This window comes from Brachyistius frenatus, unplaced genomic scaffold (genome assembly GCF_029030835.1).
Source record: "Brachyistius frenatus isolate BFR_SWC_R1_liver_20210118 unplaced genomic scaffold, ASM2903083v1 Contig_8, whole genome shotgun sequence".
NCBI lineage: Eukaryota > Metazoa > Chordata > Actinopteri > Embiotocidae > Brachyistius > Brachyistius frenatus.
Genome location: NW_027210607.1, coordinates 1,940,431 through 1,959,133, shown reverse-complemented (window position 1 = coordinate 1,959,133; position 18,703 = coordinate 1,940,431). Strand labels below are relative to the sequence as shown.

Below are 18,703 nucleotides of genomic sequence, written 5' to 3'. Positions count from 1 at the left end.
TTATGATGTTTGCATAGGAACAAGTTTTTCTAACTCTGAACTACTCTGCATCTGAATCTTCATTCAATAGCGGAAGTGTCTTTGAACCAAACTGCTAACTCTCCATCAGTACAAACTGCAGTCTGTGATTGGCTGCGATGCTCCCCTCCATCAGCAGCTCCTTTTCTGTGTCATCACTAATCGTTGAGTGTTTCCAGTCAGTTCGCCTGCTTATATAAAGAAAGAAAACGTCTAACCAGGGGAATGCTCTATCAAATCCAAGAGGGTCACACATCTGCTCTCTCAGCCATGATAAACCTCTCAAAGAAGGCTTCTCTGAACTGCAGCTCCTTCTCACTACAGAACAAGTCACAATCACTGAGACAAAACACCCGCAGTCTAAACACCACTGTGTGTGTGTGTGTGTGCTTTTTGTTTTTTGTTTGCTTTGTTTGCACAGGTACATCTTGCATCATTGCTGTGTTGTATTTTTCATGCACTGCAGTCCTGACAATATATTTTTATGTTTGGCTTTGAACATGACTTAGATTTCTGTTCTCGTCTGCATCTAAGACAAAACAGCCGTCTGTTCCGAGTTGTTCTCCACACCGAGCAACTCGGCTTGTGTTGTCTCGCGTCGCCATTGTTGTTTTAGATTGTGACGGAGTTCATCCGAGTCCAATCTATGTTTGCTGCAGAGTAAGACCTTCCAGGCGAGTGAGAAACTCTGGTCACAGCCTTCATTTTTCACATTCCTGAGATGGGAGAAATCTACAAATATTATTGGAACATGTTCATCTACATCGGCTGCACCTGCAAATACAGATGAAGTAACTCCAGCACACACAAATGTGATGCGCTGCTCATCCATAAACCTTTAGCATCAAAATCCAACGCATTTAGTCCTTAAGCTTCAACAGCACCTTCAAAAAAGTAGAAGCAAAACACTCGTCTCCCTCGGCAGAGACTGAAGCTCCGTTTTCGAGGTGTTGCTTCCGGCATGAACTGGAATGCCAGCAAACACAGCTGGGGATGTTTTGTGGATGGAAAAGTTGGCAAAGGAGGCGTCAAAGGGAGATAAAGTGATCTTCCTCACACGAAGGAACGCATAACGGTGTGTGAATGTTTTTCTACTGTCAATGTAGGTGGTTTGTATAGTTAATCTGCTGTTAGGGTTGGCTATCGAACTTCGATAATATAATGGCACCGACCGAGTTGGTTCAGTTTTATCGAGTATCGATGAAAAGCTCCTCGTATGTTCAAACTTTTCGTAGCCTCACAAACACGCTTTCAGTTTTAAAACGCGTAACTTTTGTTTTGTTTACGCAGCAATAAATCAGTGTCAGATAAAATCCCTCAGTTCCACCTTATGTAGCTTCAATCTGTGTGTGGGTGTGCGTGGGTGTGTGTGTGTGTGTGTGTGTGTGTGTGTGTGTGACCTTGATGTCGACATGTTTGACTGACGGTTTAGATATAAGTACTTGAGTGTGGGCATCATGTATATCTGTGATACATTCATATAGTATTGGTTTTGTAGAGATATTGTTTGGGTATTTGGTTGTTGTTAGGATGTTTGTTTGCAGCTCCATTACAGCTGACTGAATTCAGAAGATTGTTGAACAGCAACCTTTAACTATTCAGCCTCATCCACACTGCTAATGACTGTTTCTCATGCCGGTACTAGCTTGGCTCTGTGCAGTTGGTCAGTCCACCCCGTTTGGTTCAGACTGAAATTAGTTAGTGATGATATTTTTGTGCTGACACTGAAAAGCTTTGCCTTCTGCTGAGCAGTGAAGCCCATTATTACTGTAACAGTTTATAGATGTTAAAAGCAAAATCCACAGAAACAGTCAGATATCCGACGCAGCAGTGTTTTTAGTGTTTTAAGCTAAGAGTCCTTAAAATTAAAACTGGACAGTTTGTCAAAACAGCTCAACTCTCAGTGAGACGACACACATTCATCGTGTTACTTCATAGACCTTCTTGTCAGAATGTGACAAATGGAAAGTGAAGGTCATAAACCTGAGCACTCAGCATTTGGAGCTGCAAAGGTGCCAACGAAGCAACCGACGAGCACATTGAATTCTTCTTAAATCAGTTCCACCTTGTTAATTAACTGATTTACTAGACTTTGTGTTTAACAGGTGAATTATTGAGTGCCATTTTTTTTTTTTTTTTACCTCCTTTAAGAGCCCCCATCTCTTGTGGGTGCAGTTAACGGGGCTTTAGATGAGTGTGTTGCTGTCAGAGAAGGTATGCAGTGCGCACATCCACCCAAATGAAGCCCACATGTTGGAGACGTTAAATATAGCCCGGCCCCGACTTCTCTGGCTCCAGACGTGTTTCTCTACACACGCACACGCACACGCACACACACACACACACACACACACACACACACACACACACACACACACACACACACACACACACACACACACACACCACCATTTCTCTCTCTCCCCCCCCCCTCCTCGGCCCATCTGTCCCAGGCGTGTGCGGACGTGTCTGATGAGGTCGATGACTCTCACCCTCCCTCCTCCTCCTCCTCTTCTTCGTTCCCCCGCTCCCCGCTTCTTTCCTTTCTTCATATGATCCGACCCGCGGATTAAATATTGCATAGCTTCATCTGTTGACAGGACGGAGCATCATAATAAATGCTTCTCCCTCTCCGCTGCACCACGTAGCATTTTTATCTTTCAATCCTCCCTCTGCATTCTTAACATTCCGGCCGCTGCCTCCGTCACACCTGCACGGATAATGACGGAAGAGAAGGATGATGATGACGACTAAGAGGGGGGAGGATGTTTATTTATTATGACAATTGATAGCTAAGTTCTACCAGTCTTATCTCTTTCTGCGTCCTCTCTCCGCTTCAGAGTGTTGTGGATGTGATTTACATCTGCCGATAGCGTTCCCCCCGTCCCCCCGCCTCGCTCGTCCTCACCGTCTCGTATCTCATTTCTTTTGAAAGTTCACGGTAATGCCCGTAAACTTCAGATGAGATCAGTACCAACTCCTTCCCAGCTGAGATTCTGTACATCTCCCCACGTCATTCATGTTTATTATCGTTTTTCTTGTGGATGGTGATGAATTGGGAACAAATGCTGAGGGAAAGCTGCACCTACCATCAGCAGCTGAACTCTGCCAGACTCAAAAAAGAAATAGTTTACTGACGTGTTCCACAATAGACTTTCATCATTCACACTGATACTGCACCTTGTGGGCTCGCCAGCGGCAACAGAAGTTCGGCTTTTTTGTAAGACTGATCGAAAGTAGCAGAGTAGTATTAGAGAATACTTTTTAGGACAGTTTACTTGTGAACTTACCTCATTGCATTTATTTTAAACTGAGTGTACCTCTAATCATCTAATGATCCCCGTCATATTGCCATATTTAACAGTATAGATTTAAATACCTAGCAATCAATAAATAAGTCAAATTTCGCCTTGCCAGGTCCAGTTACAATACAAACGGCTGCTCACACATGAGCCTAGTAGTAATAATAATCCTGTATTTTAATTTACAATCATATATTACTGACTGGAACCACTCTGTTTGCATAGGTCCTTGTGCTATTGGCACTTTAAGTACTTTTTGCTGATAAACTGTCATCCTTTACTTTCAGTCAAGCGTTGAATATGTGTGAGACCTCTGAATTATTGATAATTTTAGTTTGAAAATTGATGCAGAATTTCTCAACAGAAATCAAACCGTTTTGATAGCTTAACTGTTAACTAAATATCTTTTGAGTTTCAAGCTGTTGGTTATTTGAACTTGTCAAATTTCCCTCTTGGAAAATATGATGTGCATTTATAACTGTTTACTAAAATGTCACTCTGCAGAACAAAAAAAAGAGTGGTAATGAGCCTTTTCTTCATCTGAAGGCCCAGATATACATCAAACTGACACTAACAAACATCAGTGGACATGATTAGATTACATTACATTAGCTGTCTACCTATTAGCCACACATGGGCAAAAAAATAGCCCGAGGGCCGGAACCAGCCTGGGGACCATCTCAATCCGGCCGGTGACGTCCTCAAAGGAAAACAAAACAAGAAATCAATCAAACCTTACGTAAATGAATCTTGAGACAAAAGACCACAGTGGGTCTGTGCTGCTATTTAACTTGATACCAACAGAGGGTGCATTGATACACAAAGTCCCAAAGCAACTCAACGAGATGATGTACCATCTCCATAGCAACGACTTTCTTTACTTACATTTGAACTTTTCAGTCCTTTTTTTGTTGTTGGATCTAATTCATGGCATCTTGAAACTTAAATGAGGACAGTGATAGTGAGTTGCTTCCAACACTTGGATCATACAGACGGCTCCAAAATGAATTCTTAACATGTCCTCTCAATTCTTCCATCCAAAACTCCTCTTTTGATCAGCTGCCAGTTTGTAACTGTGATCAGCTGACTGCTATGAGCTGGTTGGCTGTTGAAAGCGGTGACGTGCCTTAAACTTCCTACTTGCGAGTTGACAAGTTGAGTCGTAGGCGACAACATCAGCTGGCTTGAGTGAGACAGACAAGTTACACCGCTGTGACTCTTCTGTGCATTTTCTTTAACATCTCGTTAAAAATAAATCTTTTGTCTGAACTGGACTTAAATGTTCAATGTAGAATTTGTACAATCTTTATTACATAATGGACAGGGTTTCATCACTGATCTCTGGAGTGAACAGACAACTGGCAAGCAGTAGGCTGATTTAAATGTTAATACTACGTTTAAGTGGATTATTTGATGCAAGTCATGTTCTCAATAGAACCTCAGAGTTACCAGATCAGCACATACAGCTGGAAAGTCAGTAGGACCCAAGTTTCTGTTTGGGCTGTTTTAAAAGAAATCTGTCATTTCTACCAAATACATGTAGTTTGACATAATTCAACACTGTGTGGGTTTCATGTTTCAATTGTCCGATGTCTACTTTTTCCAAGCAGCCTGACCTAAGCAGTCATGTGCAGACACAGTATGTGCTGTCGGTGTGCATGGTCTGCATTCATATTTTCTCCTTCTGCGCACACTGGTTTGACAGCAGACTACAACAGTTACATGTCAGGAGGTTGTAAAGTGTCTTCAGACCGCTACATCGTGTCCATATGAATGAATGGGGTAAAATTACTTTAATTGAGTTGATGCTTCACTTCATAATTTCCCTACTGTACATTCCTCAGTGACTGACTTTGATACTCGGGCTTGTTTAGTCAACACACTCCAGTGTCTGCGGAGGAAAACTGTTCTCCCAGCTCTGTGAAATGAGGCCCAGATGAGCCCCGTCCACACCAGTCAACAGTCTGCCCACCGACCCCACGGGGGAGGGCCCTGTTTCTAAAATTATACCCTTCCAAACTGTCATTTCCTTCTGCAAAAGAGTTTCAATGGGACAAATTAGCACAGATAGTTAACATATGGGCCCCAAATGGGGAGCTGGGAGGTGTGGGGGGTGGAGGGTGAGGACTGGGCATGGATTTTTGGTCATTAGGTGTGTTTGTGTGTGTGCGAGACGCTTGTGCACATACATTCACGTGTGAGGGCATGTTGAGCTAAGGAATGCAAACTGTTGTCTGTGTTTGATACAGGATCGTTGTCTGACTGTGTGTGTGTGTGTGTGTGTGTGTGTGTGTGTGTGTGTGTGTGTGTGTGTGTGTGTGTGTGTGTGTGTGTGTGTGTGTGTGTGTGTGTGTGTGTGTGTGTGTGTGTGTGTGTGTGTGTGTGTGTGCGAGGCTTGTTCACAGCAGATGGGAAAGCATTTGTTGACAGTTGACCTGTAGCTCCAAACAACCTTCCCCTTGTTGCAGTCCAAACTGATTTCCAGCATCTTGTCTTTTATGTCCCTCGTCTCATATTCAAATCATCTAAAGATTAAGAACTCAGTTACGATCGCAATAATTAACGCAAATTCAAGCAATTTTTTTTTCATTCCCGCGATTTTTCCGCAAAAAAATGTCGGCAGCAGAAGTTGTGCTGAAGTATTAACGGCACAAAGTGAGTCTTTTCAAACCTGCTTTATTAACAAAAATAGCTCCTCATTTACAATCAGAAAGGCTCTGCTTCTGTTTTCTCATCACCAAATAAAACTCCGGAGGAAACTGGAACAAGCAGAAAAACCTGAAGCGATGGGGATTGTGGGAAATGTGGTCTTCACATTCAAATGTTCTACTTGAATGCTTGTTATCAATGGAAGTGATTACATATTACTGTATGCAAAAAAAAAATGATGGAGACGTCAAATTGTCAGACTGCACTTTGTCTTTGTGCATATAGTCGGCCTATATGTTGAATTATTGTTAATTAAACAGTATCTAAAGCATTATTTAAAGCATATTTTGACAGCTAATGTAGTCATATTCTATATTAGTCACAGACTTTCTGTTCTGTAAAGCTGCATCAATTTTATTACACCACAATTTTTGAGTAAGTCCACTGAAGATCTAATATTTTTGATCGCAAAAAAAATCACAAAAATACACCTTGAGAGACTAACGACTTTCTTCTCTCCTCACACTCTGTTTATTCTCAACAAACTCTCACACAGCTTGACGTGTGTGTCCACTAACACATCTCGCTCATTCTGAAGCCTAGAAGACGACGTCCTTCTCGTCTCTGCTGCTGTTGCAGTGATGGATCGATGTTTCGCGTTTCTCTGGAGCCTCCTGCTGAATTTTCCACAGCGGAGACGAGCGTGTTTGTTTCCTTGGCTGCTTTCTTTAATGACCCGACAGGCCCTATAAACAGCCTGTACACACACACTGTATATATTCAGTGTGTCCTCACTTAGCACTACATGTGTGAGAGTCTTTTGTCTCCTGAGCCAAGTCTCTCAGGCAGTCTTTATTCTTCAACTGTGTCCCTCTGTGCTCTACGCAGCCTGAAGGCCAGTCCCTACAAGCGTTATCTACAGTAGTATCTACAAATGTCTGAAACGACTCCAAGAGACATGCTGGACTCTGTCCTTTAAAGTCTCCTTTCTTTTTTTCTCCTCGGCTTCTTCTGACAGCCATTTAATTTTTTTTTGAAAAAATACCAGTTTTCTTCCTGGATGTTTTTGCTCTTTTGAACCGACCGATAGTTTGGTGGCATTTCAGCTTCTGTCCCTGCAGCGCCTCGGGAGGTGAGGTGCTGAGTGGACCGCTGCTTCTGAGAACAAAGGAGGTCTGGTGTTTTGTGGTTTTGGACAGATGGAGCTTACTTGCGTTCCTTTCGCTGTCTTCTGCTGTTCATTTTGGACACGGCCGTATTCAGACCAGCGACAGGCCCAAGTCTAGGGTTGGGTTTTTGGGCGGATCTGATCCACAGTCAGCAGAATACGTGGATTCACAGAGCTGCAACGCTAACAACTCTCATAATCAAACCCTCTATGGCTCCTTGTTACATTTCATTATCAATGTTGAGAAGATGTAAGTGACATCATGCTCTAAAATGACCAACATTACCATCCGTAGATTAGATCAGCTCTTGCTTATTCTTGTCAATTTGACAGCTACATTAAAAACATTGTTGATTGGTTAATTTGATTTTATCAAGGTTGTGAGTGAAAAGACACATCTCTGTGTAAAGTGTCTGCATGACAGCTGATGAACTGTGATTTTGTAGTTGAACGGAGTTAGACACCCTATATTAGCTCCCCACCAGCTAATGGACATTGTTTGGGTTTTAGATGTAACGTAGCACGTAGCGTTGACTAGTCGCATCAAATCCTACCCACCCCAGAATGAGCTACCAAAAATATTTTTCTGTTTTACAAGAAGAGACAAGAAAGGCTTTTTGATTATTATTTTTTTTGTTACATTTAATATGCAACAAGCTAAACCACCTGCTAGATGTAGCCATATAATTTATGGACAGACATGAAAGTGCATGAAAGCACATTAACCAAAACGTTAAACTTGAAAGCTAATGTTATATTTATTTATGTAGGTGTTTTTTGAAGAATTGAACTTCTGGCGTTTTAGTAAACACACAACAAAAAAAAAAGCAATCTGAGAAACCCTTTTTCTTTCGATGTCAGGGACTCTGACTGTTCACTTCCATCCCCTCCTCCTTTCATCTCATTCAGGTCTTGGTCGTGTCCTTCCCTCATGTCAGCTCTGGCTGTGTTATGACACCGGAGAAGGAAAGACTATCAGCTTGTAAACAAGGTTAATTTTAGCCTGCGCTCAGGGTGACTGGCCACATTCTCCATCACCAGCGAAAACTGTAAATGACCGTGGGATGGAGACATCTGCGTGTGGGCGAAAACAAAATGTAGTCGACTACTTCCTGGCCCGTAACGGTTAGAAAATATTTGATTTCAGGTTTATCGGTCATCTGCTGGTGTGCTGGGAGCAGTTTCAAGTTTTTGCCTTCGCTTTAGAAGAGCGAGGCTGGTGGAAAACCGGAGATGTTACGTAACGTATGCTTAAAAATAGCGGCCAACTGTCCAAATCAAATAAGTCGTGGGTCATCATTCCTAGCTGGAGAATTTGTCCATGACATAATCTGGCTGGAAAACAAAATCCTGATAATTGATGATAATACTAACCACAGTAATTACATAATTTGTCATCATAAAGTCACAGCTGTAAAATTAATTAAGCTCAGCAGTTATAATAACAACCCGTGACCTGTTATAATGGGAAAACTTACAATTTCCTCCATGAACTCAAACATTGTATTTTACGTAATGCAAGACTGAAAGATTATCATAACAACGCAGCCGTCCATGTTCCACTCTTTTAATAACTTTCCATGACACTGGTGTTGATGCTGTTTGTGTGCGTGCGTGTGTCCCACAGATGCGGCCGCTCTGCCGTGTATCGGACCAGGGAAATGGCGGCTCGGGCCCTCGTCCCCTTCGTGCTCGTCACCCAGGTGCCGTCCACTGTCCAGTCTTTACTGCAGGAGCTCCCCGTAGAACCGGGACCCAAAATCCAGCACAACCACATCCACGGGACTCTGCTGCAGGTCTGCTCCCACACAAACGGCAACATAAACCAATACACACATACTGCATATACATAACACTCAGTGGGGAGGCTGTAATCACACATTGTTTAAATAACCACGAGAAGTGTTTATTTGGATTGAAAACCTGAATCATAGAAATGTCAGTGTTTTACTCAATGACACAAAGATCCACAGACGCACACAAAGCTTGCATGTATCATATGGAGGAGGCTACTCAATATATTCTGTATGTCTCTAACAAACTGGTCTATGAGGTTATTCTGGTGCTCCCAGCTGCCTCTATTGAGTTTGCCATTCGTCAAAAATTCTTCCAAAATTACATTCAAAGGTCAAAAATGAACTTTCATTCTCAACAGATATGTATTCTGAGCTCATCACCATATCGCCTTTTTAAGATGCGTGACACACTTTGTAGCTCTACACACTCCTCCTCCTCTGGCTCTAATCTCTGCTCACCTGAGCTCCAAAGTCAGAGTTTACATACCAAAGCATAATGCTGTACATATTCTCCATTTACATTGTCTACGAGTTTGATTCTCACTTTGTATGCGAGAGGTCCCGAGTTCAAATCCCGGCCGAGCCCTGAAATGTGTTAGGTCCCTGGGGTGGCTCCAGGAGTTGCGGGCAGCAACACGGTAAAAAGAAAACCAGGGAAATAAAAGAAAAACCAATCATACAAGTAAAACTCAGTCATTTATTAACAACTAAGTTAACTTATAGGCGAGCTGTAGGATTACTAAACAAAAGAGCTGATTGACCAAATAAAAGGGTTAACTGATCAACTACTGCTACAAACGAGACCTAAACACAAAGAAGAACTCCCTCCCAGCCACAGGGAGTAATTGACCGACTCCAGTCCACAATCACTGGCAAAGTGATTCTCGGGCTGCCACAACACTCACATCAAGTGTCAGATGGCCGACTGGCAACCATTGCATGCTCCTCCAGGCTTTTATGCTCTGCCCCTAAAGAGTAATCACATTCAGGTGCAGCCAATCACCTTGCTGAGAGGAGGAGGTACATGGAGAGAAGAGCACACACACACACACACACACACACACACACACACACACACACACACACACACACACACACACACACACACACACACACACACACACACACACACACACACAAGCTACTGGCCGTAACACACATAATAATCATTTCCACATAACCTGGCTGACTGAACTACAGTTTCATGAACCATACATGCTTTTAAACAAGTTAATGAGGATGCAAAGACACTTGCAGTCTGTTGTTCTTTACACGCAACAGTTTTACTGCCTAATTTTGTTGCCAACATTACATGTCTGTCAGACCTGGTCATTTTGAGACTGGTTGTCATAGTCTGTTCCCTGTGTTACATACGGACACACTCTCCACCTGCCATTTCTTAAAATAGTGCAATTCAATACATCTGGCCAGCAATAAATCCTGCTATGATAAGCATGCAAGGTTAAGTTGTAGCTTGTTTCTGAGGTTGTGTAACCAGTGTTGGCGAGTTCTCATACAGTAGTCAATAGTGTATATTTTAATCTTTTTAATTTAACAACATTTACAATATGAACTTGCTATTTCCAATGTTTTATCTGGATTACGATTACCAATTTTAGTCACAACACGTTCCTGCAAATATTTCACAATAACAGCCTTGTTAAAAAAAGAAAGGGTTTCTGACAACTGAAACGCTAGAGTATGTATTGACCATAGGCTGTATATAAAAGTGGACGTAGCTTCTGGGTCTGAAACATTAAGCCGATGCGGAAGTGCCTTAAGTCAAGTCAATTTAAGTTTGAGTGTCATTCCCTGAAGTTACTCCTTATTAGTTTTCAGGCGGTCCATCTGAAAATATTCCCGTCATTAATTCGAAATATGCTTCAAAAAGCTGTGTTTTTGGGGGCATTTGATTGACAGGACTGAGGTGCAGTCATTTTACGACTATCAGTGGGCGGGACGTAGTATTGCCGGGTTCCTAATCAGATCCAGTCAGATCCACTGCTTGCTCCCACCCAGCTTGTCCAAATAACCGCTCTGAACTAGCAAGATGGTGCCGGCCAACATGGGTGATGTCACTGTTAGTTACTGCTTGGTATTAATTTGTAATCCAAGAAAACTTTAACAGGGCAAACGGTAGCGGATCGAAACGTGGCTTCGAGTTGATGTTGCGAACCAATCAATCCACCTTAGATGTCAGTATGACAACTTTGACCATTCAGTTTGTTTTTGTTGGCTCTCTTCCATGACTTTGGAGATGATCGGACCTTCAAGCACTTAAAGAATGTAAATGAATTTCAACCACATCAAGAGAACGGCGAACAATTTATTTCATCACTTGGAGACAAAAAAGATTCCCTATCGGCCTTCCGGTGTTCTGTGTATCTTTGCATGGCATCACACTCTACATTGATACTCATCTATCACTGCTAAAAGATGATACGATTGTAAGGTTTGAATTTTGTCAGTACAAAAATGTGTTTATAATTCTTTAAAACATGAAACAACTTGATTTGTGGTTTGTGTTTTCACTCAACAAGGAAGAAGAAATATTGACTTAAATTAGCAAAGCTGTTAGCATAATGTGTGTGTGGATACAGAGGGGTTATAGATACGGTACATCACACCTCAACACACACACACACACACACACACACACACACACACACACACACACACACACACACACACACACACACACACACACACACACACACACACACACACACACACACACTGTCCACACACTCAGAGCCTGTCCAGACAAGGCGGTTATCACAGGGTAAATACCAGTGTTTAGTTCTGTCATCACACTCTGACAAACACAACCAAACAGTCTGCCGGTAATATCAACACACGCGGAGGAGAAGAGTGGAGGGAGTTTCCCCAAAGCCTTTTACTCAACGCCGCTGATGGGGTTCGGCGAGGGAGCCGGTGGGTGTGGAGCGGTAGAAACCCAGGGGCCTCAGGGGGTCAAGACAAAGAATGAAAACTGCAGCGTTTTTCTTCAGAACACTTCTGGTCCGATCGCGGTCTGGACTGCAGGGAGGTCTGCTGTGGGATGAAGGCATGGAAGGGGGGGGGGGGTGGCTCTGGTTTTAAAGGCTCAGAGGAGATTTCAGGAGGAGAGTGGTGTTTAGTTTGCTTTCCTGTCATGGCCGCCACGTGTGTAGCTTCCCCAGATGTCTTCTGGTCCGTCTTCATCTGTTTCTGCGTGTCTCTGCTTCCCGTGTCTCCTTTCTAAAAATGTCTCTTTGGGTCTCTTTTCCCCGTGTCCTCCTTCTCCTGCTCTTTAACATCTGTTTCACCTCTGACTCTCCTCCCCATTCAAAACCCTGGGATCATATTGTGCCTCGTCCTGTGGGATTTACACCGTTATATAATGGATGTTGAAAGACTAGGCAGCTTCTTTGTGCTGTCGTGTTTCATCTTCACTTTCTGTGACGTGATGCAACTATCTGTGTTCTTGTCACTTTGTTAGACAGCAGCTTTGAACACACGCAGGTGAAGTGAACTGTAGAGAACATGCACACATTTCAGCATTTTATAAGGTGCAGCTTTTGATTTGATGTGTGAAATATGGTCAACATTCAAAGATTAAGCAAAGATTATTAGACTGATGGACAATTTATAAACGATCATACGTGACTCTTCTGTACACAACATGTAACGTGAAGTGGCGCTGCAGTCCAAAATCTAAATATATGTGTATACATGTATGTTTAAGCCTTTGGAAGTGAAATAAACAACAACGCTCAAACTAACATAACAGCTTTATCTGAGCTCGTCTTTTTAGTGTCTTTCTATTGTTCGGGCTAAGCAATTTGTTCTCAACTGAAGACAAGAGAAAAGGGACAGCACTTAATTAATTTATTCTGTTGTATACCCTTTTAGCCATTTTCTTTGAGCCAGTCTCAAGGCCTGTTTTAAAGGGATGTCCCAAGTTGATCTCAAAAATTGATATTGGGGCCAATCAGGGCAGTTTTGAACTGATCTGCGTCAGCTATATTAAGCGATATTTAGCCTTCATCCTTTGTTTTATATCAAATGTTGAGAGCACAATTAGGAGAATGCTGCAGCGTACATGTTGCATTTGTGCAGTTAAAATGTGTGCAGTGTGGAGATATTTAAAAATCAAAAATGAAAGCAGCACGACAACCACCTGTAATGTCTGCAATGCAGTACTTGGTAATAAATGGTAATAGAGCTACGTTCAATATTACATGTAAGATACAACACCTAAAAAATACTCCGCGAAAACAGTGAGTTCACTCAGACAGCTGTGATCAAGTATAAGTAAAGCAACATTTCTTAATGAATTAGCGACTCAGCTGTCAAACATTTGCACTGCATTGATTTTGATAACTGTAAGGAACTTTTAGTGTGCAACTGGATTATCTAGTAAACTACAAGTATCTGATTGGGACTTTGTACTGACTGAAACTATTAAATGACTCAGATCGGGGGCTAAAAAATCTGATGGGGACTTCACTGCCTGTTTCTTCCTTTACAATTTAAAACATGTTCCCTTCCCTTCCGAAAGAGTGCATTTATGAAGATGTACAGCACGTCGCAGTCGCACAGACACAAAAAATATCTGTACGGGATGTCGTACAGCCAATGCCTGCAGGCCTTCCTGAGACCTTTCATTTCCTTTTTCCTTTCACCAAAATCACACCAGGCCATTATACCTCACACACTGTCCGCTCAGCTTCAATACAAGCTACAGTAACTCCGCTCACATTTTTCTCCTTGTAGTGAAAATTACTTGTTTTACTTTTAAATTCGTAATTATAAGTTAATGTGCTGCTTTTATTGATATTCTGTCTTTTAGTATCTCCTGTTTTTTTTTAGAGTGAAATATCTTCACCAAAACCTCATTTTCTTCAGCGGGCTTTTAAATTATTGATGGTCGTCCTGAAGTTGCTGTGTGTATCGGTAGAGCTGATCTATATGCAGAGAGAGAGAGAGAGAGAGAGAGAGAGAGAGTGTGTGTGTGTGTGTGTGTGTGTGTGTGTGTGTGTGTGTGTGTGGGGCACAGGCAGTAGCTGTGATGGTTCCCAGCTCCACACTTGGACCGCTCGTAGTTGTTCTTTGACAATAACAAAGGAAGTCATTTCTGCCTGGAGCAGAAACATCTGCTACCTGTTACACACAAACACACAACCCGGCATATTAACATACATTAAGCAGATCCCGAGGCCAAACACAATGTCCTCATCATCGCAGCGCTAAGACAACACCCGTGTGCGGTGTGCACACACATATATTTAGGCACATTTAGTGGAATGCACACACACACACACACACACACACACACACACTTTCTTCGTTTTTTTTCTCCCGCTGAAGTCTAAACCTACTCATCATCCACGAGAGCACAACATCACACACACACACACACACACACACTGCCACTGATAGAGGAGATAATGGCCATGCATGCTGTGGAGAGAGAGAGAGTATGTGTGTGTGTGTGCGTGTGCGCGTGCGCGTGCGAGATGAAGGCAGACGTGAGAATATGTTGAGCTGTGGGAGGAGGAAGGTGTGAGTGTCCCAGAAGGAGACTTATGCAGGTGAAGTTTTCTAAACATAGAAAGACAGAGATAGAAGTCTGCAGTGGACGTGTGGAGGGGAGCATCTCACACACACACACACACACACACACACACACACACACACACACACACACACACACACACACACACACACACACACTGAAGAAGTCTAATATCCACCCAAAAGAAAATGTTTCCATCCAATCTCCAACTCATCTTTGCTCATGTTAAATGTTCTGCATTGAACAGTAGAAATGAGAAAAAGTTCCACTTGTCTTCTAACGTTTGTAAAAACAACCTTTACTGGCTGTAGACTAAGATAATAAACGTCTTGCCAGAAATAATGATTCATGCACCTTATTCACAAGCGCTAGTCCTAATACATGTTTTTACTTCCTGTCGTGCTCGTTCTGTTCACCATGTTGAAAATGATTTGTCAATTGAGAAAGTAATCCGGCATAACTAATGAGCCTCCCACATGCAATGACACCATATCAGACCACTTCAGACCAAAGATTCCCAACAAGATTATTTTAAACTTGCACTTCGTCATTCTACAACAATCGGAAACCTGCCAGTTTATGCCAAAGCAACATCTCCATAGCAACAACTCTCTGTACTTACGTTTTAACTGCCAGCTTTTCAGGCTTTTTCGTAGCATCTTTTACCATGAGTGAGGATAGTGACAGTGAGTTACTTGCACTAGTTGACTTATTAGTTGTGACCAGGTGTCGAACACATAACATGATAAGAGGGTACAAAATTTGGAGCCATCCAGGGGTGCTTCAGTGAACTATTCGGGGGATTATGCACATTTCTGACATGAACTTCAGACATGAGAATCTCTCCTGTTCAGTCAGTTTCTTCCATCTTTTTTCCGTTGATTAGAGGAGATGGTATCACCTGTAATAAGCAGAGGAAACACTATTATGCCTTACATTCTCAAACTTGCGATTTGACAAGCAGATTTAAGGTGATCTGATTCACACTCTAAAACAGTTCAGCCTGTGTTGAGTATCAATTAGTTTTTGTTCACATAAAAGCTCATGAGGAGCTCTTGGGCACTTTCATTTTTGTCAAAGTAGCTTTCAGAGGAAAAAAGGCTGGAGACCCCTGGTCTGCAGTAAATGTTTATGTGTCAGATTTCCTTAAAATTCAAATTAACAGTGATAATATGCACAGATTGAAATTAGCTAGTAGCTAAATCTGGAACAAAACATTTCTTCTCTTTGTAAGATTATTGTATTTTGAATATGATCCCTGTTACAAATAAACCTAATAAACTAAACTAAATCAAATTTATGATTTTTGGACCGGTAGATGTACTGATTGCTGCGGTTCCACTGAAATTTTAGCTCTTGAAATGCTTTCACTGAGATCTTCAGGTGTTTTTCCAGGGTGGAAAAATTCCTTGACACCTTCTGTACGGTGGATTCTCAATTTAAGATTGGGTTTAGAAAAAGATATTAAAGTAACTTAATCAGGAAAGTAAAAACTTCAGAATTAGATTTGGTCGGCCTGTGTCTTCTCGGTGGAGCTCGAGGTGGTTGCTGTCCTCTGGATGGCCCGAGTCAGACCCTTCTCTCTCTGGTAAAACATCTTTAAAAACCACTGGAATCAAACCTCTGTTGATACAATCTGAAACGAGCTTAACAAGCTCATCGGACGGACCGTCACTAACCCAACCCGACACCCGACTCCGCACTTGACACGAGCCAGCAAGAGCCCCGGCCCGCAGCGCCTGGTACGGGCCAGACGTATTAGAGCATGCGGCCTGTGGTGGTCCGAGGAGGGCCAACTCCACGGATGTAATCCTTTGTGTATTTCCAAAACAGAGGATAAATGAGAGTGGGACTGAAGAGGCTCTCGAATTAGGAGTATCATTGGCTCCTTTTCTCTGGCACCAGCGGTGTTGATGTTGCTTTGCTAAATGCATTCTTCCCCGCTGTCTTCAGATCATTTTTTCTTGGCCGGCTGACTGCTGCCTTCAGCCAGTGGTCTGACTTTCTGAGAAACCCTCTGGGCTGAACCACTGAAAGAATTTGTGGGTCTGAGTAGCCGGCCAGCCTGCTTTCAATACGCCATAAGAAGTGTCTGTTGAACAGGGAATCCCAGGTGTTTGAGTCTGCTGTCAGATATTACATGATCGTTGGGCAACATCAAGTCTTTACCAACCAGGCAAAGTGAGCAACTCCCCCAAAAGCTCTTTTATTCTAATCCTGTCTAAATACTTTGAGTAACCAGATATGTTAGAAATTTCTAGCTCTGAAGTAGAACATTAACTCAGATTTGGTTTCCAACTTGTGGTACTGGTTCTGAAAGAAGGATGCTGTTTAAAATCTACTTTTAAGTCTGGAATTATTTTAGTTTATTTTGAACTTGTTGTTGCTGATCAAAGTGCTTCTTTATTTCCATTTGTGTTGTAATTAACTCACAGAAAACTATAAAAAAAAAAATCATATTATTCCATCATGGCAGACCTGTATTCCTGCAACCAACAAATATCTTCATTGTTTGAAAATCATGGTGTTTAATAGTTGATTGCGCCATGAAGAAAAATGTCAAACAATCATGAAAAATGACCACCAATTTAACATTTTCTCTGACCGTCTCAAACAGTCAGATTTTGAGTTTAGGAACGTAGAAAACTATGAAGTGGCAAATATTCATATTCATGATATGAACCTCTGAGCAGAGAATTTTGGGCTTTTATGCTTTAAAAATGTGACTAATCAGATATTAAAATTGTTGCCATTTCAGTTCTGGTTGATTTCTGGGTGACTGATGGAATAATGAATTTGGCACGTATAATGTAGGTCAGTCGTGACCCATCAACAAATTTGTACCATACATAAAGAAGTCTGCATTGCATTGTGGTTGTGGTCAAAGATCAACAGTAACACTTTAGGTTTAACCACTGTACTTAAGACTCTTCTTTACCGTGTAAACAGAGTTCCACATGGCTCACAAACCTTAATGTGGCCCCCTACCATATTCTACCACAGTAGTAGTTTAGCCATTCACTTCTTTGTGATAGATGTAATCTAAGATATGAATTTCAAAATACTACTTTTACGCAATATTTATGCACATCAGATTTCACAGGCTGCCTACTATTTTTTGAAAACTCAAATCAAAGACCCCCAGTTTAAGACCCTGATCTTAACACTCTTAGCTCGTAGTCAGTGGATTCACAACTTTTTCACAACAAGTTTTGCTCTTTGTTGCAAACATGTTAGCATGTTGATAAGTTCCGTACTTGTTCATGTAATGGACTGAGTTAGTTCTGGTTTGATTAAAAGTTCTGGAGAAAACCAATGTTGACTTTGAGTTTAGTTTATTTTGTCAAATGGTTTTTCGAGAATCAACTTTCATGATTAGATTTAGTAGATTTTCAGATGCAGAAAATCTGAATATTAGCTGCCTTTTTGTCACCATTTGCAAATGTTTCCTCTCGGTAATAAAAAGTAATAGAGTCAGAAGTATATTGTGAGTTAAACAAAAACAAAAAAAAAAACACTTTAAATCCAAATTTCCACTGGTTTTAGGCCTGCTGGAAGTTTATTTTCTGAACAACTTTAATAAATGCAGCTTCAATCTCAAACATGTTTAAAATGTCAGCTTCGTCATCATGAGGAACATTTATCTGTGTAGAATCTCTTTCAGGAGATTAAGAATGTGTTTTTTTCAGCACTTCCTTCAAACCAATATTCTGACAGGTGTAACAGATACAGTATGAAGGAACGACAGCATGAGAGCACAAAGACTCAGTCATCATGTGACTTCAGTTTAAATGTTCACATGAACAAAGTGAAAGTGAACTGACTCCTGTGTTTTAGTGCCGTTGTTGAGGTAGGTCACATTTTACTGCTCTAAGACACACAAGCAGGAGTGATGACAAGGGGCTGCTGAATGTCACCCTTCCCCACACACACACACACACACACACACACACACACACACACACACACACACACACACACACACACACACACACACACACACACACACACACACACACACACACACACACACCCTATGCTGCCATTGCCAAAATACATCCCCTTCTCTGGACATAATGGAAATAACAAAGAGCTCCCTGGAGGCTAGTTAGGCTGCACTGTTGTAAGTTTTGACAAAATTGTAGTTAACACCACAAAATGACTATTGTCACGCCAGTGTGCAAATGTGAGAAAGTATGACAAGGTGTCT

At 41.8% G+C, this 18,703-nt stretch overlaps 2 protein-coding genes across 2 annotated transcripts in view; both read left to right on the top strand.

The window, feature by feature from the left end:
- Positions 1–18,703, top strand: part of LOC138615940 (ras and Rab interactor 2-like) — a 459,963-nt gene that overhangs the window by 19,200 nt on the left and 422,060 nt on the right. The window lies entirely within an intron of this gene.
- Positions 1–18,703, top strand: part of thada (THADA armadillo repeat containing) — a 111,899-nt gene that overhangs the window by 50,149 nt on the left and 43,047 nt on the right. The window contains exon 29 of the mRNA XM_069689818.1: positions 8,765–8,933. Coding sequence (XP_069545919.1) covers positions 8,765–8,933 — 169 coding nt within the window. The remainder of the gene's footprint in view (positions 1–8,764; positions 8,934–18,703) is intronic.